Source organism: Balearica regulorum, chromosome 1, assembly GCF_011004875.1.
Source record: "Balearica regulorum gibbericeps isolate bBalReg1 chromosome 1, bBalReg1.pri, whole genome shotgun sequence".
Lineage (NCBI taxonomy): Eukaryota > Metazoa > Chordata > Aves > Gruiformes > Gruidae > Balearica > Balearica regulorum.
Window position 1 is genome coordinate 51,474,979 of NC_046184.1, and position 26,783 is coordinate 51,501,761.

The 26,783-nt window shown below is 40.7% G+C and overlaps 1 protein-coding gene across 1 annotated transcript in view; it reads left to right on the top strand.

The window, feature by feature from the left end:
* Positions 1–5,692: 5,692 nt before the first annotated feature.
* The window catches only part of ELK3 (ETS transcription factor ELK3), a 40,313-nt gene continuing 19,222 nt past the window's right edge, over positions 5,693–26,783 (top strand). Inside the window, exons 1-2 of the mRNA XM_075749178.1 lie at positions 5,693–6,138; positions 23,132–23,340. Coding sequence (XP_075605293.1) covers positions 23,134–23,340 — 207 coding nt within the window. The 5' untranslated portion in view covers positions 5,693–6,138; positions 23,132–23,133. The remainder of the gene's footprint in view (positions 6,139–23,131; positions 23,341–26,783) is intronic.

The following is a 26,783-nucleotide window of genomic DNA, read 5'->3' on the forward strand; positions in this document are numbered from 1 at the left end:
GACAGGCTGAGACAGTTGGGGTTGTTCAGCCTGGAGAAAAGAAAGCTCCAGGGAGATCTAATTGTGGCTTACCAGTACCTGAAGGCAGCCTACAGGAAAGATGGAGAGGGACTGTTTATCAGGGAGTGTAGTGACAGAACAAGGGGTAATGGGTTTAAGCTGAAGGAGGGTCGATTTAGATTAGATGTTAGAAAGAAATTCTTTACTGTGGGGGTGGTGAGGCACTGGAACAGGTTGCCCAGAGAGGTTGTGGATGCCCCCTCCCTGGAAGTGTTTAAGACCAGGCTGGATGGGGCTTTGGGCAACATGGTCTAGTGGAGGGTGTCCCTGCCCACGGCAGGGGGGTTGGAACTAGCTGATCTTTGAGGTCCCTTCCAACCCAAACCATTCTATGATTCTGTGATTCTACTTTATGGTCTGCACTGGTTAAGGGGTTAGTTTTGACTTTAAAAACCCAAAGATATTTTGAAGATTTATTTGTTTTTTCCAGTGTGTCTTCTATATCAGGTTTATAGTTATGGCTATGGAGTATGAGAACAGGGAAGGCTTTAAGAAAACATTGATTACTTTATTAGAAAATGCACATCACCAAGAACATGCATAATTAACTTTGTAAATACAAACATGGTAATACAATCATTGGAACATCATAACCAAATACACAGTGATTAGAAGAGAAAAAAATATCATCATTTACACCTAACTGAAAATTGTTAAGTAGAAATGTCTCTCGAAGTGTGTGTGTCATACTGGGAAACATAAAAGCTATAAGGTCACATGTTGAAGGTAAAATCTGTGCAATTTCATTCATCATCTAAAAATCTTAGAATTAGTTTGGGCTGAACAGAAGTGGCAGTGAGTTGCGCTCCATTTGAGCAAAAGCATTTGAGAACAGTAAAAGCAGTTTAATTATATTCAGATGCTATGGTGATATTTGGCAGTAGAAATACCTTGGTTAGGTTATATTTAGAGATTAGGTTAGAACAAAATAGACAGATGGGAGACAAAGGGGGGGGGGAGAAGAGACTGATAAAATGCACCTAAAGTTCTAGCTCAGACCTTTAATTAATTAGCCTGGAAAAGAAATTGCAGAAGAACAGATTGAAAGATTTAAGAAGCACGGTGACCTCTGAAATAGTTAATCTTTGCAGTTAGATTAGACCTCACGGTTATTCAAAGATTCTTGGAATCCTCTTTCCCTGTTTTCCTGGGTTGCTCATTTAGGTGCTATAGGCTCTTTCGACACACAGCAACACGACATTCCTGAAATGACAAAAAATCATAGGCAATTAGACTGCACACAGGAGGTAATTCCTTATAAATCTTTCACTAAGAAGGCAAACCTAATGAAATCATACACGCAAGTGATGCTTTTAATCGAAACATGTTGGGTCATGTGCTTTCTTCCACAGCAACATACAGGGAAAGCAAAACATTCAGGAAAGCAAAAATATACCAGAGGAAGAGGAGTGTAAAAGCAGTAATTCTCCCCAAACACTCCTTCCTGATCAAGCACCACAGCCTTCCACAAGTGGGTAGGGGAGAAGAAGAAAATGTTGGAGTCTCCAAAACATCATTCCCTTAAGACTGAAGGCAGATTTCTAATTGCAACCCAGCAGTAATTCTCAGTCACAGCCTCTGTCACAAGGAACTGGAACATGCTCCCCGAGGGAAAAAGAGGTCCTTGGGAGGAGGGGAGAAGCTCCCACTTCTTTGCTGAGGTCCTACCATCTGCAGAGTATACGTGTTTCAGGGTGTGAAGAAGCGCTTACTCCTTCTTCTGTCTCTAACAGGAAACATTTTAGGTTAAAACTTGCAGAATTTCTTTGTTCCAGAAAACGTGGCATGAGGTTTTGAACTTTTTGATGATAACATGCAATTGTTTTTCCCACTAATCTGATCCAACTTCGAACAAGAGGTTTCTCACCAGCACACCCAGTTCTGTCGATGCCTGCCATCTAAAATCTTTTCTAAAGCTCACCATTTTACTCTAGATAGCTCAGCAAAAAGCCCAGGAAGAAACAATGCTTGCCGAGGAACAATGTGCAGTCCAATCTCTTGAGTTTCCATGGGTTTGGAGTCAGTGTTACACCCTGGAGGTAGCACTGGACAACATTGCAGACAACACTTTTCTTGCCAGTGAAGCTGCCTGTGAGATGAGATAAAACTGAGGACCTGACCACTTTGTGAGGGGTATGGATCCCCCGGGACTTTTTGCAGTAATGAAGTTGCTGGCTCTGAAGCCCGTGTTTGTCCAGCTACAGGAAAGTGTGAAAGAGAAGCCAAACTTGCTAGAGGGACATTCATCAATATTGATGCAACATTTGCAAGGCATTAAATAGTATGTTGTGAAGAGGAACCAAGAATCCTACATGAATTAGGCTGTCATTCCAACTCAGGTAATTAATTTCTATATACCCACTTTCCAAAATCCCTTGGAAACCCCCCTGCAACCTGGCAGGTGGTTATTCAAGCTAGAATGACTAGAAAATAAGAGAGAAGAATGGTTATGAGTGATTTTCCCACAGAACCTATTGTGTTACTTGTCATAAAGGCAGACGCAAATTTGAAGCCTCTTCACTGCAGAGCCTGTAATCTAGAAAGAAATACAAAATGTTTACAGAGGGTGAAACAATGTATACATTCATTAAATATATTTGCAATTAAAATATTAAATGAATCAACAATTATTTCCAACTGCTTTCAACTTTGTTCTTGATAATTACACATGATTATAAGCATCTATGTACATTTAAGGAAAATAGTGTACCGCAAAGTGACATTACAATTATTTAATTTAATTTAATAATGTAATTACAGTGGGACTCAAGGCTTAGAGTGAAATTACACTAAAACCTAGACCAACACAGACATGAGCCTCAGCCTGAGGAACTTAAACAGAGATTTGGACCTCAGCAAATCTACCTTTATTTTTTTGTTTCCTTCTTTCAGATTGGTTAATTACAGCAGCACACGAGATTTACGAACAGTTTAAAAATATGGTAGAAACAATCTGAAAGGACAGACAAAGCCTGGTTTCTTAATTGATGTAATCTAATAAAAATGAGGCAGAATTATAGTCACTATACTTAGGAATGCTTTGGGGCAATTTTTTTCAACAGAAGGACAGGTTTATAAATACAGGCTCTTTTACAAACTGCGCTATCGCTAGATAAACAGGAGGCAGAGACATCCTGGGTGCATATGTTTGTTCAAGGATCACCTGAACCCATCAGATTAGGACTTTCAGCAGCGGTAACCTGCCTTACTGGTCGAAGGGGAGCTGTCTTTAGTTACTCTTAGTCCTTTATGAGTGCGACAGCTGTTGTCTGGACCAACTCTGAGCAAGGAACAACAATTTCCAAAGCTAAAATCCCAAATCTTCACAGCTTGAGGGAAGGATTCGGGCTTTATAATTAACAGTTGTAATCATAATATGTGCTGATGAATGGATGTGAATTGAGACACAGACGTTGACTAGTGATTCTGCTAAAAACATAACTAGCATTTTTATGACTACATAAACAAACAGGTTTTCTGAGCGGAATTGCATTTGCAGAAGAAAAAGGCTCCTACACAACACAAACCTGCAATTTTCCTCATTCATCATCTTTTATTTTTGCATCAGATAATCTTTAAGGATAACTATAAGTCTAGATTAATATAGGCAGGCAGATATTGCCGATGAGAGAGCTTCATCAACCATCCTGTAAAGCACAGTGTTTTTGTCAAGCACCTAGATGTAGTTTCAAATAATATTTTCTGGATGACATCCATAGTGCTAGAATCAGTAGCCCTGGCCAAAAGCTCCCATTTTCTTCCACTTCCAGCAGAGCTGTCTGAATTCCTTGTGTTTCCAACACACCCTGGTGGTTTTATTCCATTAAACAAGTTCTGCACTTTCTTCTCCAGCATCCGTAGGGTAGTATGAAGAGCCCTCATCCAGTGGCCATCCAACCTCCAGCATGGCAGCTTTGTTTAGGTTTCCACCTCACTATCTAGACAAAAAAGGACTGGTGCTGTAAAAAAAAATTCTAGTGCTGTCAACCAAGCTACAGCATAATAAATGAAAGAAACATTTTAATTCTTATGCTTTTTTTTTTTTTTAAAGGCTTGGTGTTATTTACTTTTTGTAAAAGGAAAGAAGATATACTGGTGTTGAGAGTTTGTTCTCTCAGATGTCCACACCAATAACTGGTCAAGGCAACTCTGGAGTATTTCTGCTTCTTCTCTTGTTCACAAAATCAGTGAAAAATAAATGTAGAAGATGAATGCTGGTACCTCCAGTTCTCAGTCCAACATTGCATATTGGTACCATAAAAGTTTCTCTGACTACTGTGGTTTTGCAAAACTGGGTCTTCAGGTGTAGTTCCCAAACAAAGGTTGATTCCTGCATCCTAATGACTTTAACACTTACAGCAAGGACTTCATCCACTACGCACTTTAATTTAGGAAATACGCTATCTCAAGTTAAACATTTCAATGCTTCTTTATTTGGGAAACACAAAATGAGGATATAGCAGACCTCACATCTGTATTCTGAAATTCAGAATGACTTCTAAAAGGGAATTATTTGAGGAAAATAACAAAGTTACATAATTTGGTGTGCCAGTACTGTGTTATTCTTGCTCCCTCATGGCATGTTAGAAGATGAGAAGGAAGAAACCTGACAGACGTCCACAAGAAACTCACAGTTTGCTCACCGCCAGCTGTTCAGATGCTATTGACTAATGCTTAGTGGCCAACTGTGACGATCTTTTTAATTCCATCAAAGCATACTTTTGTTCCCAAAGACATCGTAAGCAACAACCCAATAGAGTAATAAAAAATAATCATAGCTTCTGTGTCATTGCATGTCAAGAGCATTCTCAACTGCAGTTATTGTGCTGGAATGATAAATCTTGTAGCTGTTAAAAGAAATAGCAGTGCAGTATCGATTTTGAAGTATTATGCATTGAATATCACTGATGCACTGGGCAGACAGAAGATAATGTCACTCACTCTGAGAATTTCCAAATAAAGTTAGAAATAGACAGTACAATGCAGATATATGAGACATGAGAAAAGAAATAAAAGATGTAAACTCCAAACACTGGAAATGTGTCCCATTTAATAAATCCAAACCAACAATTTAGATCTGAGGTCTACAGTTTGAGGGTCAAAACCTAACTCCCAATCAGCAGACTACCACTGGTCCGTCTCCGAGATACGATGTGGAGTTGGAAGATCCAGCTCACATTTGATGATGTGAGTGCCCCTTGGCTTTTACTATGTCATTTCCCTTGATTTATGTTGTTGTGTCATGTTGCACCGCTTCTGTATTTCGCTATCTATGTGAGAGGTCCAGCTCGGGAAGGCGGCCAGCGTATCCAACAAGCTACCGCACACCACCGACCCCTCAACCTCCACCGACCCAAAGTGGAGGCGCCCAACGCTTCCCCCCGCTGCGACCTGAACCTCCAGTTGGGTGGGACAAGGACGGCCACCCCTCGCAGGGCCAGCGCCTCGCCGAGGCCCCTCGGGATGCTCCGGGAGGACAAAGCACCGCTCGTGAGCTCTCCATAAGCATCTCTCAGCAGTCACCCGGGGAGAAGCAGGGGTGCTTATGCCAAGCCACTTCGGCCGGCTGGTAGCCGGGTGCCGCCGGTGGGCCAAGCGCTGGGCCGGCGGGAAGCTCCTCCCCAGGGGTGTAGCACAGGAAGAGGTGGAGGTCGGGGGAGCCGGCGGAGCTCTCTCTGCGAGCCCGTGGAGTTACCGTTACCCGTTTTACTATGTGTGTGTCTTATATTACAGCCATGCTGCACATCAGTGGCCAGAGCGAGGGGAGAGGGGAGGAAAAGCCTGTTTACACAGACTGCAAACCGCCTGGGGAATAATGCAGGAAAGGAAGTGAGCCGGCTCTCTGTCTGACTGCTCTGACTTCCTGCTCGCTCTCTCACACAGGCACACACACACACACACACACACACACCCCGGCCGAAAAAAAAAAAAAAGGAAAAAAAAGGGGGAAAAAAATCAGGATCTCATTACAAGAGCAACAGAGCGTTTGCAGAAGACTGTCAGTATGGAGAACCAGGGGATTTTACCCAGCTCCCTCTAAACTACCAGGAGAGAGCGGAAAAGTCCCTCAGGCTCTGGGTAGGTACAAGTGCTGCTGCGCTTGCCCCGACTCCTGCAAAGTTTCGGGGGGCTTCGGGGAGGGGAAGGGGGGGCCGGCGGCTGCTGCGCCCCCCTCGCTGGTGGGGCAGCGGGGCGGACACGGCGGGGCAAACCGCGGGCTGGAGGTGAGGAGCACCGGGGGGGCAGCGCGGGGAGAGGGGCTTGGCGCCCCACACGGAGCCAGGGGGCCCGGGGGTCCTGCCCCGGGGCCCGGCCCGGCCAGCGCGGCAGTAGCAAAGGGCAGGGGGCGGCGGGTGGAGGGTGCAGGGCGCTGGGGGTGCTCCCGCCGCCTCAGGGGCCCCCCGCGCTGGTCGAGGGCTGCCTCGGGGCCCCGCCGGCCCCCAGGAGCTGGTGTAGGTGAGGGGACGGAGCGTGTGGGGGGCGGGCAGGGGAAGGGGCCGGGGTGTGAGGGGAGGCAGGGCCGGGAGGGGGGCGCTGCCTGACAGGGCGCAGCGGGTCGGGGGGAGCCCTGGGACCCCTCGCCGCCCCGCAGCCTCCTCGGCGGTGCCGGGTCTTATCCTGCCCCACCTCCCCGGCGGTGTCCGGCTGCCGGGGTCGCGCGGGCCTGCCCCGTACGAGCAGCATCATGATAACGGCGTTTGGGGCGGTGGGGGCCGCCCGGGTGCCTGTCACGGCGGCGGTGGGCGCCGCGGGGTCCCCGGCGCCTCTGCGAGGCCGAGCGGGGCCGGGGAGAGGCGGGGGGGGGTGGGAAGGGAAGGCTCCTGCAGAAACTGCAGAAGGGGCTTTAAAAAAGAAAAAAAAAAAAAAGTGTCGGGAGAGTTTCTGGCTTGTCTGGAAACAGCAAGACTAATTGCCATGCGCTTCCGGTTTGAAACTGGCAGCAGACAACATCTTGAAAATGAGTCACTGCAGCTCACAAAGAAACTCTGTGGTTTTCTCCCTCTCAGGTTTATATATTTGCTCCTTTTTACAATTTCCTTTGTAGTCTTCTGCGTTCTCCCCGGCCCTCCCCCTCCCCGCTTTTCTTAGCCAGCCCCGGCCCCAAGACCCCTTGGCCGAGGTGGATAGTTTCCACGACCAACCGAAAAAACACTAAAAATGTTTGTAAGGGAAAGGGAAAAAAAAAAAAAAGAGAGAGAGAGAGAAAGGGAGAGAAAGTGGAGAGTTGTTTTTGGATCTGGCTTTGCTGAAGGTTAGAGGGACTCTGATGCTGCAGGGGGAAAAAGTTCCCTGAATTTTCCACTGGCTGCAGGAAGAGAGCCCATTTAGTCATGGCTAAGTAATGTCTGCACACACACCAACTAATCTCATTAGGAGTTTCCGTTCCCTAACACAGGAGGGTTTTGTGAAGCCCTGTCAGCCTTTCTAACGTTGCTGTTGAAAGGGAGACAAGTTACATCTTTATTTACTTAGGGGGGTAGCGCTAAGACAAGTTTATACAATGCAGCATCTTTTCGATCATGAGGACTCCAACTTCAAATGTCAATGGTTTCATTTAATTTCAAGCAGAATGTCATGGTTCAGCTCGTATTTTACTCATACAGACTTGTTGATTATTTCAGATTAAATGTAATTTATGTGTAAATAGTTCATAGGGTGAAGTGCAGAAATGGGGTACACAGAAGGCTGCATTATGATAAGCATGTTCTGTGCATCTGTGACAATTGTATGTAACTGCATGATTAAAAGACTCTTGTGCCAAGATACTGAGGTGATGGGCATGTTTGAAAAGTATGTTCACTCACATAACCTTCCTGTATTGGTGCTTTAAATACCTAATTTTCAAGTGATTTTGTACATATCACTTTTGACTTAGTGGTTTGCGTAATTATTTCATGATGATTTATTTTCATAGCAGTCATGAAAAAAGTCTGTGTTCAGAATTAGAAAGATTTTTGCCATGCCCCGCTGATCTTTAATTTAAATTACAAGTTAACAACTTTAAGAAAAGTCAGGAGCAAACAAAGAAAATGGAGTCTCGCTTGCAAGCGGGTTCTAACTTAAAGAAATGACAAAAAAAATGTGAATAAAATTGCATGTGATAGGAAATAAGACTTAGGTACTTACTTGAATTATCGTGTGATAGCATTAAACTAGCAAATATTGTGCAAAAAAGTCGTACTTAGATGGAGAACTAATTGCAGTATACCACGTGTTTACCTTTGAGGATCTTCAGTGTTTCCTGTACTTCCTATGTCCAAGCTGCACAGAAAAGTTCTTCATTAACATCACTTTACAGAGAACTTTTATTAGTGGATTAGTGACACAATCTCCAGACACAGATGCCTCTTGATTTCCTAGTTGGGCAGAGAAGAATTTTTAGAACAGTATGTAAAACATCGTATGCCTAATCTCTGTTTCAGTTGAATGCAGTCATCAGGTAATGAGAACTATTTTCCGGTTTTGGAGTTTTATTTCTTTCATAAAATTCTAAATTTTAGAGAGAGAGGTGCATTACTGGGCATGATGTTGAAAAATCTGTTGAATATGTTATGGAAGTGGTAGTAGTGGCATACAACACCAAAACTCTTACTGAAGAGCATTCCCTAGCTCTTATTATCTCTCTTTGAAATACAGACATTAAATTGTCTACTTATTGCATTAACTCTTGCTAGAATTTCAGTGTGCCATCTGCTGAATCAGTGTAGGTGAAGCACATACCTTCATACATACATATATATATATACATGGTCTATCTACCCTATATAAATTTCATATATTTTATTCACTCAGCATAAGCAGAACCATCTTGATGTCCTCATAGAAAAACAGATGTAGTAGTGATGTACTGGTTGTGTGTTCTGTATATTTGAAAGAGTGAATGAGAAGCAATGCATAGATGTTTTAAAAATACAGCAGTTCTGTTTGGAACAGAAAAAACATCCAATTATCAAATAGTGTATGATGGTTTCCATTCAAATAATAAAAATGTCTTAAAAGTGTTTTCACTGTAAGTATGATTTTATTCTTTACCCATTTTAATTTATGAATTAAAAAAGTGTGTGAGAAGAATATACACTATCTCCTAATGGTGAGATATTATCTTAATTACTTTTATCTCGATGTTCCAAATCACCTCCTTGAGTTGTTCCTAAAAAGAAAAAAAACTACAGGCGTATATCCTTTCTGATATCACCGACTCCACCTAGATGTAACAGCTGAAACAAGCAATACAATCTCTGGGAGAAACTCAGCTACAGCCTTGCTTGTAACTGTGTTTATGATGCTTTCATATGTACAAATCTGTTCTGTTTTATTCGTTAGCAGTTCTCACTGCTTAGTGATTCACAGCTGTTCTTTGCTCCTCTTACTTAATGTTACTTAATTAACATTGTTACTTAATTAAACTTGAATCATGAAAACAAATCAAGTATCTCACTCCAAAGACTGAAGCATTCCCATTTGCTGTGCATGAAGTCCAGTTACATAAACTTTACCTTCTCGTTGTAATGCCCTTCTTGGGATGGAGGCCAGCTTCAGGGTGTGTTATGACAGAGGTGTTCTTGTGGGAAGGTATTACTGCTCAAGTGACTTCATATAACTGAAGCTGAAACCTACCTTAGTTTAAAAATCTGTTCTGGAGGACTTAGCACAGAATGAAAGTAATTTTGCAGGTTCACCAAGATGCGTGGAGCTTGTTGCTTGCTCTGAAGGTCATATGTTTACATGTAGGAAGATATATATATATATATCTTATATATAATCTTAGGGACAGTGAGGTCCATCAGCTGTTACAGAAAATGGAAATCTGTGCCATGGGAATACAATCACATGGCAACGTGTTGCTTCAGAAAATCAAAGAAAAGAAATAGATGTGGAAATAAAAAGTCATTTGGCTACTAAAGCTAAGGGAGAGTGGATAAGGCTGGGAGAACCGACATACAGTTATTTGGGATGCATGTATTTATAAGAAGTTATTTCAGCTGATTTATCTTGGTGACATCATATAAAATTCATATGCTCATGTAGTTACAGTTATCTCTGAGTGGTTCTCTGTAAGTAATCTAAGATAGAAAAGAACTGATAAATGAGGTAGTACTTTCCAGAAGGATATGGCAGGTTGGACTCACTTGTGCAATTCAGATTGTTTATCAGCCCATGGGTTTTTTCCGGTGGTTGTGGCTGCAACGTGCATCACGCCTGGATGCTGCTGCTTGAATCCATGTCTGAGCCATGACACTGATTATAGGACACTGTTAGCCTGGGCCAGTTTCAAAGAGTGCTGTTGGTTTTGAGTTGCTGTGTATCTTTTGCAACCACACCCAATGGTTCATGCAATAGGCTGTCACTTAGGGGCCTTTGAAAATCATGTTGCGCTGTGTATCCTTGAGTTGATTCACCGTGGCTTTCTCCTCGGTGTTTCCCGCAATAGGGAATCTCAGTCTTGAATCATTAGGCAGATGTTTACTTTGTCTGTGGCTTGGTAAATGAATCAACTAATATTCTGGAGGCTGTTGAGAGCTTTTGAAAGACAGAATATGTCTGTTCTCATGTTGAAGTATTTTGTTGAATAATGAATGATTACAGAATTAGTCATGATTTTGAGGAGAATGTCAAGGTATAGGTACAGGAAGTCCAGCACACTGCACTGCAAAATACAAGGCTGCAAATCGGGTGAAGCACAAAGTACCTCTTATCTGAGCACTTCACAAAGAGAAAATGCATCTTTGTGCTTAAAACTTTCTTTAACTCACTGTGGTTTTATATGCCAGTGTTTATATCAGAATTCACATTCTTAAGGGTTTGCTGTTAAGAGTGGATTTTAATTCAAAAGCTTTTTCAAGGAGGCTTGCTGCATTTCTAAGAGCAAAAACTAAAGCAAATACCTTCCATAAGCATTGATATGAAAATATCACTAAGGCACTACCTGCCAGCTAATTCAATACCAATTAATAACTGTGTAGTCATTCTGCATTTTGTATGAATACTGTGGGAGTTTTTGCAGTACCAAAAAGTACCCTGGTATTGATCTGCTTAATCAGTGTAAGTCATGGTCAGTTATCTCACAGTGTACTGAATAACTAAATATTTAAGTAATTATTTTAAAGTTATATTACAGTTAAGAACATCAGAAAACAAATTTTGCCATACCCTAAGCAGCTACAACTCAGTTGAAAACTACACTTTTTTAACTCCTTTGGAGTTACAGTTACCAACACCATGTCCGATTTTGGCCTGCTTGCTCAAGTTGCATTGCTGCGACTGTCTAGAGCAGTGAGGTTTGTCCTCTTTGTGTCTGTGGATCCCTCGTTATTTATTGAGCAGTTGTGTAGATGCCTGTGTTGCAGTTGAGCCTAACTGTAGTAGTACTGTGGTACTTTTGCCTCTCCTTCAGGAGGAATCCATTGACCCCTGCATGCGTGGGCCACATGTTGAAAACTGCTCACCTGTATGATGACACCTATGACCTTTTAAGATAACTATCAATCAACTATGTAAAGAAAGGTTTCTAAAGACCATACCGTGTGCTTTGTCTACATCTGAGCAGTTATATACAGTTCAGGGTCTTCAGGAGAAGAATTTCTGTAGAAAGCCACAAACTTATGTTGTTTTGATCTTTTAAAGCACTTAGGCATGTATTTATTTTTAGTGTGTCAGCACTTCTGTTAATGCACTAAGACTAACTGCATGTTGCAAACATTTGAATGGTAGCATAGGCCTCGAATGTAACTAAGACATTGGAGTAGCTCTTGCTTGCTCCGTGCAAGTGTTCTTCCAGTCTTCCATAGCTTTGCTCTAAATTATGCGGTGTCAGGACGTACTGAGTGGGTGAAGGATACTGCCCGTTCTCTGGTTTCCCCCAGACCCATTTCAGAGAGGCATTTCAATTACATCTGTGTCTCTGCTTGCCAATTTACTACTCAGTATTTGAAGATTCGGAATATAGCTTGGATAATCTTTGCACATAGCAATTACTACATGTTAATGTATTTTGGCTATCATGCAAGCAGCCCTGTCTTAGTTTCTTCAGCTTTAAAGTATGCATTTTTTAAATCTTGTGGATCCTAATTTGAAGATCATTTGAGGTGCTAGGAGAGAAAAACTTACGTCTTACACATTGTCTTTTAGTTTTAGCTGTCGTTAAATTATGCAATGGATAACTGGGTTGTAATTTTTATGATTATTACCAATCATTCAAAATTGGTAAAAGCTTTCTAAGCACTACCTTAAGTATGAAGTCCTGTTAATACAATTTTACAAGATGGGTCTTTATCTGAAAATATTAGTGAACAAGCAAAGAAGTTTGTGTAAAATATGCTTTCACAGTTGTACAAAAAAAGAGTAGACTTGGCTTATATACTTCATCTAAAGAATCTAAATATCTTTAATCACATGTCCTCCTATAAGTTTCCCATCCTCATTTTGCAAACCAGCTGACAGTTCATCTGGAAACCAGGTTTCTATTATGCATCCATTTGCCTCTAATGTGGTGACAGCATCTCTTTACTGTATCTCTGTACATTTCCTCATCTCTTTTTTTTTTTTTTTGATATTAAGAAAATTGATCAGATGTATTTCAGTTTAAGCTTTTTGGGAAGGATGCTAATGAGTGTTATTGTTTTTAAATGTTTATATTGTAGTAATGTTGAGTGGCTTCTGTTGTATCAAGTCACAATACAGCACAAACAAAAAGTCTATAGACTCAAGTACAACTGTTATCTCTTCCCAGCAATTAACAGTAATTCAGGGGAAGAGACAATCTTTAAAAAGCATTTAGAAAGTAAGAACAAATTCCTGTTGCAGCTCTGTTACCAAAATCTGAAGAAAGTTGACTACCTTCAGAGAATTTCTTCCATGCTGTACTAATATAGCTGAGATGGGAATGTGGGTTTAGATTCTAGATATAGACCTCTGAAGTCTGGTGACTCAGAGCAGACTCAGAGCAACTGGCGTGTGTGGTTAGTTTAGCAAGCTGTGAGCGTGGAATAGGGCTGGTATAGAAAGTATGACTGCAGCACTCCTTCAGTACTGCTGCTTCAGTACTGGAGCTCTGTGATGCAAATGCTTCCCAAATGGAGCAGTATCAGTGCTGGATTGATTCCTTGGGAGTAGGGTGAAATAAACCAGTGCAATCTCATCCAAGTTGAGGAGAGGTGAAAATGTCTTGTCTTTACGTTTTATTTACATGTGGAATCTTATCCAGGATTCAGCGTACAAATCAAAATAGTGGCTGTTATGTATCCTGAGCAGCAGAGACACTAACAAACCAGTTGGTGTATTGATATCACTTCTAAACCTAGGCAATCTAGGCACTTCGTATACAGCAAAGTTTGCTGTAATCATTGAAATAGTGTCCCATTTGTGTCTCCTTCATAGTTCGTAGCAGCCATGGGAATTTAAGTAGATGGGACACAGACAATACAGGAGAGTAACAACCAGATCTTCTGTTGACTGAAATCTCATGTATTTTGTGATACAGTCTGTTGGGTATTCCAGTGTTTAATGAACGATGTTAGGGGAAATGTGTAGGTGTGACCTTCAGGTTCTTGTTGGTGTGGTAGACAAGTGAATAATGTCAGAAGATAAGAATCTTTTAATTGGGTTTCAGTTCAGCTTACACATGATAAACATGCCTATCAGAACTTTGATTAGCCTTGAAAAAGGAGGAGAATAGCAGATTTTTGAGATTTTGACATGTAAGAGTGATTCTTAATGTAGGTTTTTACTAGGAGACTGTTGCGCACAAAAATAATAGCATTTAAAGTGAAAAATACGGACCTCGACTAATGCTGTGACTAGTTGCTCATTTCTTATGACTGAGGAACTTACACCCCAGGTCGTGCACCAAGACCTATTGCAATAGCACTAATGTTTTGGGAGAAAATCCTCCAGGTAAAATGTCTCTCTCTGTTACCATCTGCTGAATTGTGTTACACCATTTTCAGTATAATGCTATGACTGACTTCTTTTGCAAGCCTGTATGTTATTTAATAGTTTAACGGCTCATTTTGCTAATCCAGCAAATTCTGAAAATTCAGCGTGCATAGGAAGGCGAGCTCTGACTGCCAGCGTAAGCTGCGATGGTCTTGCTGTGCTTCAGGTCTTGCGGAAATTGCCAGCCACCTCGCTTTGCTTTGCCTGAACAGAACTCCCAGGACTGCATTTCCTGTCCTTTTGGCCAGGTTCCTCTCTGCTCACAGTATTAAAAATCCTGCTTGTTTATCGAAATTTCTGGTCTAGGAAAAATCAGTCGAGAGGGGAAGATTAGTTTAAAAAGCTGGATATGAAATGTATTGAAAGCAACATTTGAGACAGTTGATAGTATTAATACACCGTTTAAAATATTAGAGCCACTGGCATAAGTTACAAAGCATTCGGTCTGCTGTCACAAAATTGGAAATTTTAATACTTCAGTTTAAGAAGGGACTACAGATAAGGAAAAAGCATTTGCATTTGGAAGTAATAATCGCTTAATATGTCAAGTAAGCTTTCAGAATAGCCACTGTTCCTGAGGGCTGTATCCTCTGCCCTCTTTAGCCATTTTTTGGTTTTGTATTCATGCGTATTTTCTCTGAATTTATCAAAGGGACTGTCAGAAATTTTATATAGGACAGTCAAATAATCATGATCTGTATCCTACTGATGCTGACAAAAATGTAAGAGAAAGTCATATGGGAAAAATAAACATATAGGGCTGGCTTTGAAAGCAGAAGTCCCTCGGATTGCAGTGTAGCGTATTGCCAGCATGCCACAGATGTGCACCACATGAGCAGACAGAAAGCAGTTGTGAGGAGTCTGCATTCATTTTACGTCTGTCCCAAGGTGAATGGTTGGAGCCATTATGGGATTTCTGAAGTTTTGTTTACGGGTAGCTTTAGAAATAGTTGAGCAGGTTATGTTTTTTAAGCCTTTCACAGGGAGGCAACTAGCCATACTCCTTCCTGCTAAGGGTTTTTACTCCAGTCGGATTAAAACTGTTTCTTGAACTGCATTCTTATGGAGATTCTGAAAACAGTCGTGTTTTAGAGGCGGTGTCATCACACCTCTGCTTGGCAGGCGATCAGTCCTTTGTTGTATTAATTTGGAGGTTGCAGAACTTTCTTCCTTTGGACATCTGCCTGAGCCTTTCTTTGACTTAGTTAAAAAAATTAAAAACTGCAAACATTGTATTATCAAATACACCTACTGGAAGCATTACTGGACATGTGTGTCAGTGCTTTCTTTTCTGCAGTGGAACTTGATGTTATCCTATAATATTTTGCTAGATCTTGCCGCTGTCTCTTTTGTGTTGCTCTTAACTGCAGGAGTCTGTTTATTTTTTTTAAATGTGCTAGGCCAGAACAGTGGGTATTCTTGCTTGAGAAGGAGACCTTGTAAATTATTACTGTAAATAATCTGTTAAATTAGAATATAAAGTTAAGACTATTACGCAGGAGCAGCAGAGTAGGCATACCTCATGTGACTCTGTTAAGTACATTGGCCAGCAAAACCCTCTGTGTGCTTTTTTGGCACATCCTGAAAACAGTCTGGGTTTGTGTGGCAATATTACTGTAGTTTTGCAGCAAATCGGAACTTGTGTGCAGGGGCGCTCTCTAACTTTTTTCTAATGTTTCCACTGGGTGGTGCTGCAGGAATTCCTTTTTTTTTTCTTTTTTTTTTTTTTTTTTTTTCACTTGAATCTGCATTTCCCAGAAAGACGCCTCTAAAATATAATAGGAGGAAGTCCTGGTTTAGAAAGTTTTTGCAGTTTCAACACAATGGAAGAACTCAGAGGATGCTCTGGCAGGAAATGTCCTGGTTGCTGGATGTGGAAAAATTACCAGCATTCTGTATCATACACACAGTCAGTTCCCTAAAGTGCCCTGGGTATGGATTGCACCATTAGTTTGATTTATTACCTTTAACAGAGAAAGTTCTGCATCAAGTTAAAACAGGTATATTTACACACTTAGTTGCGAGCTTATTTTTTCAAGGCCAATTAAATTAGCAGTAAGATCTCCTTTGATGAGTATTTGAAAATGTTCTGAGTAAACAAATTGATATTTGTTTTTCCTCCTTTCTGGCAGAATCACTGACTTTTCACCAACCACATCCTATTTATCACCCTTCAAGCATCTCTGTTGAGAAATAAAGTGTGAGGACTGACTCAGACTTTTGCCTTGTTCTTTCAAACGTTTCTAGGCAAACATTTGGGCAGATTTGGCAGTTGTCTTTAATTTCTCATGATATACTCATTGTTATACAGAGGAATTTTCAGTGGAGAATGTTACAACTGACTGATTTTTTGATTATTCTAGAAAAGTTCCTTTTCTTGATCAGCACCCTTTTGCTTCTGTAATCAAATGCAAAACAAGTGTTCTTCAATTTTTTACAGAAACTAAAATGTGAGAAAAATTGAACAGCTTACAAATCCTCTAGGCCAACTTTCCATACAGACATTCACTTTAGATCTATGTTAAAAATGTATATAGCTGAAACAGCTGGGGACTACCTTTTCCCACATTTTTCTCTAAATATACTCTTTGATATTTGTCATTATGGAATGGAATTGTTTTGTAATTTCCAACATGAGGTTTTTAAAATTCATGTGACTGTTTATTTTATAAGTATTAATATACTTTGAAATGACTATGGTTTAGCAAAATCTCAATTTCTAGTATTGAGAAACGGTGGTTAAAAAAAATAATGATGAAACAGTCATTTTCTTTCACATGTTATTGCAGCAGTCATCTCAAGGGTTAAAATGAACCTGAGACACTTAGAAAAATAAAACCAGAGCTGCTATTACAAACTGGGACAGATGTAGGAGGCCAGGTTTCCTGTGGCCCATTTTCCAGTTTCCTGGCTGCAACCTGCAGAAATAAAGGAAGCCGAATGCTAACGTGAATGAGAAGCTAACAATGCCCCACGTCACGCTGCTCAAAGAAACGTGCTGTTGGCCAGAATTAGGATACAAAAGCAGTAAATAGATGTACAAAAAATATACACACGTTTTCCAGAGTAGTTGAAAAGGGGGCGGGGGGGGAAGGCATCTGTTACAGAGAAATGCTGTGTGCTTGCAAAAGCACACGCTTGCCTGTAAGGGAAATGTAAGTGGAGGTGTGTGCCTGCTGTGGTGGGGCATACAAAAAGGAGCTGAATCTTTTGCAGCTGCGTTGGCTACAGAAGGAATCAGCAGTTTCTTCATACACTAAGGGAAATTAATTTCCCTGTCCTGACGCTGCCTCTTAATCCTTTTCATGTACGTGTCTGATCACCATCTCTCTGTGACTACCTATAGTGCATAATGCTGGCTAACACCTTTTATGTCTTCCTGATTTAATTGATCTCCAGCTGGTTTTTTTCAGCCTCTGGGCTCCCCAGCCAGTCCGTCCCACTCAGCTGTCCCTCCTCTGCCCCAAGACTCACGACCTGGTTTATAGTTCAGAGTCCCAGATGTTCCTCTGTGGACCCTCTAAAGCAACAAGGGGCTGGTTTTGATCCTAAAGCCTGGAGGAATTCCTAGTTTTAGTCTTCAGAACTTGTTCATGTTGATTGCCCAGGATCAGCAGTGTATCTCTTTATTTTGGAAAGGCTGTGGGGGAGCCAGCATGAGTGGGGAGAAAGAATCCAGGTAGGAAACCTGGAGTATGTGGGAGAATGGGAGAACACAGCTGTAACATAGTTGTATGGAAGCTAAGGACCTCTGCAGAGGTCCTGAATGCTACAGAGCTGCTTTCCAGCTTTCTGCCTTTTTTTTCCTAGCTTTTCCTATGCAAGAGTCCTACAAAACTTAATGCCCCAGAAAGTATCCTACTTATCTCAGTTCATGTCAGAAATCTTTCTAATACTAAGTGTTTCATTTAGCTAGCTGTGTCTCTGGGCCTCCTGGTTTTCTACTGCCTGGATTTAAGATAGCTTACTTATTTGTTTTATTTTGCCCAGCAAGTTAATTCCTTTTTTTTTGGAATGACCTTAATGCCACTTTACTGACATTTTGTCATATGGAATTTCATATGTATTATCTTGGTCAAAAAAAAAAAAAAAAGGTAATGCAGCTCATCAGCACGTTTTCATACGTCTTAACCATTTCTAGTGTAACTTGCATAATGTTTTCATAATGTCTGCTCATGCTGGCAGAAGTCAGTCTCCAGACACTAAGGGGAGAGCCAGTGTTTGGCTTTTGGACCCCTCACCTAAGTGAGGAGTTTGGGCGCCCCCTTTACAGGAGAATCATCTCTTTGATGGGATGCTTTGCCCTGTGGATGTCTCTGTCCTTTTCTATTATTCGGTAAAGGGAGAGCTTCAGTGTTGACTTTGCTGCCACTCCAAGTTTAGGCATTTCTGTTAGTCCCTTAACTTGGCTGAAATGAACAGGGGCAGTATTATCAGCACAGATACTCTGCGTTGCCTCCTTCCCGCATCAGTCATGAACTTAAAATTTGATGTGTGGAGATCACATTGTATCACGCTGATCCTGCAGTTGGTAGGCTTTGTATGGGGACACACACACCACATTTGAAAGAATGTAAATTGGTAAGGCAGAGGTTGTTAGTTTGGTTACCAGTCACAGCTGCCTGAGAAATGGACTTTCAGAAAATTCGGTCCTGAAATATCCTTTTGCTGTCTAACACAGCATTTCCAAGTATAATTCCTTCTAGCTATGCCAGTGATTATTTGCATCAGCGATAGTGGAACTGATCACAAAGTAAAATTACTAAGCTATTTAGGTCAGGTCAACCTAGCAAATTTTGTTTCATGGCTTAGAAAATATCTTTTGACTGTCAAATGCATTGTATAAATATTTAAAAAAAATGTTAAGATGGCAAACACACCACATGTGTAAAAGTTAATGGATGAAAAAAATAATTGACTCTTTTGTCTATATGAATTTTGATTAGGCTTTCCATGACACAGAAATATGTTTCTTACATAGGTTGCCTGTCTCATTCTTTACCATAGATGAATGTCACTATCCAAATAAGTGATTTTTTTAAAAACTATTTTTCTTCTAATCCATGTAATTCACTATGTGGTTTCATGTATTGCCCAGCATTCAAATTCTGTACTGAGCACAGAAGTAACAGGAATATTTATTATTACTGTTTAATATTAATAAAGAGTTGAATGAAATGTGAAATACATGCCCTGTAGGAAGTGACCACATCCTAACAACCACTTCTATCAAATTAAGGTAAGACACTGAATTCCCTTTGAGTCAGTAAAAATTCAAAAGAATTAGAAAATACATAAATGAAATACAATGTTTTCTGAAGATTTCTGACTCCTCCCAATCATAATTTATAATAACCTTTAATACAGCTAGCACATTTTTGGTTAAATTACATGCCTTGTAATACATCTGTCATGCGATTCTTTTGCTCCACCACTCAAATGAGGCACAAGTTAAGGCTTAGTACACTGTGTGGCCACGTTGTCCTCCTGTCCTCCCCAGAGGATAGTTAATACTTTGTGGAACCCCAACATGGTGCCTATAGAGAAAGGCAGGCTAATACTTCTGTTGACCTGGTTGGAAATGAAATATTTTGCGTTAGTTTAGAAATCCTGTCACTGCAAGATTTTAGATTTTTACTATTCCCCTGCAAATCACAATTTAGAGAATGGAAATGAGATGCGAAGATTAACACCAGTTTACCGAATTCAAGGTATTTAAGATTTTACATCTCCATATATGCTGAGCACAAAGCTTCTGTTAAAGGTAGTTACAGCTGTGGATATTCAGTGCAACTCTGACCTGAATGCCTCAAGTTGGGTGCTTAGAAGAAAAGGACTATGCAATTCATGATAAGCTGAAAATGTAATTTGCATGATTTGCCTCATGTAGGAATCATATACATACTGTTATACAAGCAATATGGGAAGCTTTTACAGGAAGTCAGTGGCAGATGGAGGGATGGAGTAGAATGCAGCATTGAGCTGGCTTAATCCCATTTCTGTATGGGCAGACTTGGGTCATATCCAGTAGAAGATTTATGCATGTACCAATTAAGCACATCAATGCTGAATTCTGAGGTGCGCGGGTCCTTTTAAAGCCTGTTCAGAGCTACGCATTTGGAGAGTTGATGGTAAGGCAGCAGGGTGGTGAGGAACTGCCTAAATCTAATCCCTCCACAGCCATCTGCCCTGGATCCAGCACCTGAAGTGCCCCCCCCCGCCCCGATTATGTGTGTATCTCACCTGGTTGAAGAACTGATCACCAAGAACTGAACCACTTTGAAAAAAGGTGGCGGTATCCTTTTATATAATAACCTGATGGAAGTCACCTCTCCTTAGTCACCAGGACAGATGGTGTGGAGCAGGTACTCCTGTAGGATGTTCTCACCCAGGCTTGCACTGTTCAAGCATTTGACATTATGCCTACGGCTGAGTCACCGTGAGGCCCACACTCAGTAGATAAAATGGAATCCAAAACTGTTTACATCTTACAAACAATAAGCATCAGAAAACAGGATCGTAATGGAAAGTATAGTGTAACTTTAGCTGTAGGTTACCCTATGAGTGTTCTTGGGCAGAGGTGAATGGGGATGATGGAGGATACTGCAGCAAAATGTGTTTCACTGTGAGTTCAGTTCCACCGAAACGCTCTGAAGAGGCGTGATCGCTGATGATCTGAAGATGTAATTTAAGGTCTGGATGAGAGAGCTGCATGTCTGAAGTATTGTATTGTTTTGGCTAATGGCATGGTAGTGGGGTTTGTATTGGTGCTTCAGTAGCTCCCTTCCATCTTTAATTTCCTCAACTGAAGTTCTACCAACAGGTGTTTCTAGCATGGGACACCTGTACACATTTTAATACAATTTTGAAGAAAGCTATTTATGAGTTTAATTTTCCAGAGCATAAAATGTTCTGTTTGTGATTTCTTGTTTGGAAATTATGCAAAGTATAGCTGTGTAATAAGTGAGGTGCAGAAACTAAGATAATTTTAAAGCAATATGGTTTTATATACCTACACATGTATAGTGAAATAAGCTGCAAAATTTATAAATGTTAATGAAAAAGTATGTATATATCATTCCAGATTAATAGGGATACTTTATTAGCTATGATGTTATAGATAAATAATCTGTTAAAGATGTTAATACGTGCACAGATGGTGTAGTTTAAAGGAACTTTTAAAGCCTGTAAAGTGAATATATAACTTTCAGGTGTATTTAATTCTAGCTATACATTTTTTCTTGCTTTACGCTGTGTGGAAAAGGATTTGTATAAAGTGATTAAAAAATGCAATGAAGCAAATGCAAACCTCTGAAAGTGCCAAATCATCCATATAGGCAGTTCTGTTTCGAGGATACCTAGCAGTCCTGGGAGCCTCTGCTGTCTCTTGAAGGTGCTATGTAGTTACTGTGGTACACCGCTGGGTGTCAGGGATAGATATTTCCATCCTTGTCACTCAGACTGGATTCACAGTTAATTAGAGAAATGAGGCTTTTGCAGGGATAATAAAACCATCATTAATTCTACAAACCCTTGTTTGGCCAGTGTACTTGCTCCAAATTCAGTTTTTCTGTAGAACTATTGACAACATTCTCTAGTATCTTTCACTTGCTTTTACACTAGTGAGGCTTATGCAATTTATTTTCTCTTATACTAGTGAAGCTTATGCAACATGATTTCCTTAGCGCTGGGGTAGACTTGGAGAGGCACATCTTCGCTCTGCCGTCTGCTGTCCTGTTCCATGTGGTAGGTAGATGGATGTCTTGTGCCCTCTTGTGGTCAACACACCAAGGGAAACATCAGGCAGGAAGCCTGGCATGTTCTGGCCATGTAGTAAAAGCATCAGCTTGTTTAGATAAAGACAAAAATATCCATTGTTACATGTACAATAAGTCAGGTAATAATTAGCACCATAGTCAGTTAACCCAGTAATACAGTCATCTTTAAGTCTGTGTTAGTTAGACATAACATGTCCAAATTAAGTATCAGAAGAGGCCAAGAAAAAAATGCTTTGATACAGTGTTAACATGCTAAGGCTGGCAATTTGTTGAAAGTGGGGGAGAAAATCTCATTTTGTAGTTCTGTAGTTTAAAAAGGTCTTTTTCAGCTACATCTTCATTACAATAATAAATTGTCTTCGTAGGTAATGCTTCCAAGTTTTAAGTTGTGTATGTGCCTGTGCTGAGTTGGAATGTAGTCATTCTTAAGTTTATCCTTCTATTGCAGTGCCTGAAAAAAAAGGTTTATTCTAGGAAGGGCTTAGTAGCACGGGCAGTTAGTGGAGAAAAAAATATTCAAACAACCTTTAGCAGAGAAAAAATATTCAAACAACTTTAGAAGTAAGACTTGGGCACTGTTAAAAATATTCCTAGTTCTCAGTTGTATGTAGGATAGTGAAAGGAAAGATCCCTGTTAGAGAAAGGTTCAGGGTAAACATCACTTGCTTCATTGTGCTTAAGTGTAGTGAACTTACAGCATTTCTACAAAACAGAAAATATCTTTTGCGCTATTTGAGTTGGCAAACAGAAGCAGCAAGAGCCATTTCAGGCCCTGGAAGAAACAAAATATGCAGAAGGCCATATGACACGAGGAAGGCGGGTGCGTGTGGTGGGAGGGGGAAAGAGTGTGGTTTCTGGTCCTCTAACCAAAGGCAACTGCTCTGGTCTTCCCTTTTCCTCCCCATCTTCACAGTGACATATCCAAACGAGTTCAGTATACTTCTCATGACAGTAAACAGCAGTTTTTCTGCTCATTTCAGTGGATAGTTCCATCAAGTCTTTTTTTTTTTTTTTTTTTTCCTTCCCCTCTATATGTTCCTTTGAAGGGTGCTTGCTTAAAATGAATTGAAGACAGCAACTGGAGATGACCATCTACCATGTGAACTAGCGGGCAATGCTTTTCTAAATGCTTACTCAATTTTATGTGTCCCTTCAGAAAATAGCCATGGAAAAAATACTGAAATGGGAGTGCAAGACTTGTAGGTGTTGTGGATGTTTGGTTGTAAATGATATAGTAGCTTCTTTTGTTCAGTTACGTAGGATGACTCCTACACAGAGCTTATTACTGAAATGAGCTTTGGGTGGAACACCTGCTCCCAAATGTTTTTCACACTGTTGCTCTCCTTTGTCCCTTGTAGGTATGGAGAGTGCAATCACACTGTGGCAGTTCCTTTTGCAGTTGCTGCTAGACCAGAAACATGAGCACCTGATTTGCTGGACGTCTAATGATGGCGAATTCAAGCTACTCAAGGCAGAAGAAGTGGCTAAGCTGTGGGGACTCAGAAAAAACAAAACTAATATGAATTATGACAAGCTGAGCCGAGCGCTCAGATACTATTATGACAAGGTAAATTTTGTTATTCTCATGCAGACTAAGAAAATAGAAATGCTACCATTTAATATTTCACCTCTGTGTGGAAGCTATTCAAAGCTCTTAACTAGTTTTTACAACAGACAACAGTATTGAAGGCAATCATAGTGGAGGTAAGAGGGCAGCTAAAAGGTGCACAGGAAAACACTGCACATCCCATTTCCTGAGGAGGGGAGGTTTTCACCTAGGTTTATTTACACTTAATGATGTTTTCATGTGTTTATGCATTTGGCTACCCAATATTTTCTGTAGCTTTTGACAACAATAAAATAACTGTTGATAACGGAGAACTGTTTGATTATTACAGCCTGCATAGGATTTTCCGGAATGCAGGGAGGCGGTAGAAAGCAGTGATACTGCGATGCAGCAGGCAGACTGGCAGTTTTACCAGCAGGTATCACCTATGTCAGAACAAGGAAAAGACACACAAACATACAGCCTAGAGGGCGGGGCTGAGTTTTCAGTTTTCATGGGACACAACTTTTGGAGCATAGATCTTGTTGGCCAGAGTTTTTAGCTAGACTTGCCTGAGCTTTCTGGTAAATCTTTCCTACAGCTGTATTGGGTCCTAATTTATTAGCTGGAAGTACAACGCTGAAACACTTCTATAGCTATGACAGTGCAGTATTACCTCAGCAGAACCTCACTGTAACTATTCCTTTGTTAATGCTCAGTGTTTCTAAGAGTTTGGAAATTTTCACTATGTCATTTTAGGACAAAATCTGTGTTAGCTTCAACAGGAGTCTAGATTATATGTTGCTATCATTTAATTAGGAGCAATATATATGAGGGAGCACTAATGTGATGTCTTACTGGATGAAAATGCAGAATAAGAGGAGCAAACAGAGGGAGAAGTGGGTGTCAGAGCAGGGATGTGTTTGGTCTTATTTGTCAAGGTAGTACTCTCATGCTGAGCTCATCTCAGGTGGACTGTACGTGCTGTAGAATGTTAAATTTACTCCCACTTGAGAACTTACCTTCTGGGTATCTCCAGTCAAAATAGTGGTAGGGGTTTCTTCATCAATTTTTTTCTGCCCTTGCAAGACCTACTGAATTTTGCCTCTCCTTCACGGAGATATCTGCTGAGGTTGGATAGAACTAATAAGACTCAAGGAGTCAGCACAGTTCAGGCAGCAACCTTATAACTGGCAAGCTGTGGGTTATTTGCATGCTCTTAGAAGCTGGTTACAGGCAGATAGTGTAGGCATACACTTGGTGCAGGGCTGTGGGCTGTTGAGAGCTCCACTTTCAACCTCTTTATTTAAAACTGGAATCTGAAATAGTAACATATTGAACATCGTAATCTGGAATTATTTAGATCACTCAGTTTGGTTCTGATTTTCAGAGATCATGAGCATGCCCACAATCTGGCAGAGGTCAGTAGAGTTGACTGGTGGCTACCACTTCTGAAAATAAAATTTCTCTGGGGTGGTGGGAGTTCATAAAATCACTGTGACTCTGATGAAACTGTCCTTCACTTTGACATTTAGTCCTTGGTCTTACACTTCAGCATGAAGCAAGGTGGCAACAGTACAACAGAGAATGCAAAAATGAGAACAGGGAGTAACTGGGATAGGTATTAGATTGCTATAACAGGAAGATAGTTGAAGGGAATCTCTCAGATGTGTCAAGATACTAGAAGGAAAAAATTGTAGAGCACAAATACGGAGGTGCTAAAGTATCTTGAAGCTTTCTCGATTTTAGACTCCAGCAAATTCAAGGAGTTTCTAGGTTGTTTCTTCAGCCTTTTTTTGAATGAACATTATATTGTTTTTACTAATTAATATTAAATCTTTTCAGGATTAGCTCCCCTTAAATGGATTTTTTTTAATAGTTTGTCTAAATTAATAGGCTTTACTATTTCCTATATCCTTGAAAATTAACATTAAAAAGAAGGACTGTTACAGATTTTGCATATTAAAAAGGAAAACTTCATAACCATGCTAGTGGTCTGTTCTCATCTTGATTTTCAGGAAAGGCAGTGACGTGAGATTGTACAGTGAGTAACACCAGTGTTCAGCAGAGTTATGGCATGCTTGCTGTCTGCACAAGGCAGAGGAAACTGGATATTGTTCCTGAACCGAGCTCGGAGTACTGTTGTCATGTATTATTTGTAGTGTACTATTTCTTGATGGGCACAGTGGGGCTGGGTGCTATGCAACCAATCTAACACAGTAACCAAAACCCATGCTGATTGCAAATTAAATTTGTACAATTTGAGGATCAGACTTTTTATTGCTCACATTGGAATTTGGAAGGATTCCTTCTTCTCCTGTAAGAATTTTTTAGTTTCAGATTTAGAGCTGTAAGTTCTGCAATGAAATGTTTTTAGTGTTTTGTCCACTAGAAGTCAGATTTTTCCACTTAACATCTTTCAAAGGTGGCCTGACTGAGAAGTCACAAAAGGATTCAGAGAGGACAATGGAGCAGCTGTTCCAAGTAGTTGGTGTGTTGAATTCCCCTTCACTAAGTGCTAAAAAGTCTTCTGCTCAGCATGGGGAAGCTCGCTTCATTTTATGACTCCAACCCCTCTGATTATAATCTTGACCAGGATTAATGGAGACAGAGTGCCTGCTGGTGAATGAATGGCATATCCAGGCAGAGCCCAAATACACAGTTAGTGACTGGAACAGACATTGCTTAAAAACAAGGGATGAGATATTTGTAGCACTTGTCCTTTGAGATCTCTCCGATCTCTTCAAATCAATGAAATATAATATTTCCTTACTTGAGGTTCCCATTCTTGTTTTACCACTTAACCTTTTTTTTTTACCCTTGTACTATTTTCAGTTGCCCCCCCCACAGTGCACACGCACCTTTTGTCATTTTTGTCTCTGCTCACGCAGCGTGTGCCAGAGGAGTGGCTGTACAGTTTCTTCACCAGGGCTCTGGCTGAGGTGATTGCTTGCTGTTCTCACAGCTGCTTTCTTGGACTGTGTGCTCTGTCTGCAAATTTTATCTAGATGTGGCACAAGGATTTTGGTTGTTTTTTTCCGGTTCTGAAGCCCAATGGAGGTCATAGCTCCTAGATGGAAAGAAGGATAAGCTCTTTCTTCCCTATGTATTGTGATCAGGGTTTGAACTCCAAACCAAAACCATGGCTATTGCTATTTAAATTGAAGGAGTAACTCCTTTAGCAGGGAACAGTGGGAGCTTCTCACTCTCTGTGTTGGTATGGCGTGTTGGTTCCCAGGCAGTGGAGAAACGCAGATTATTAGGAGAGTGCAGAGGGACAGGGGAACTTGCTGCAAGTTTTGAAGTGAGAGAGTTACTGGCGTAAGATAGCAGATAATGAATCATAGTAGGCTGGCAGGGAGTGTTCAGCAGTGGGTTCAATCCTAAACACTTCCTCTGCCTTCAGTTCATTCTATGCTTCATAGTACAGGAAGGGAAGAAGTTGAGGAGGGAAGGGAAGGCTC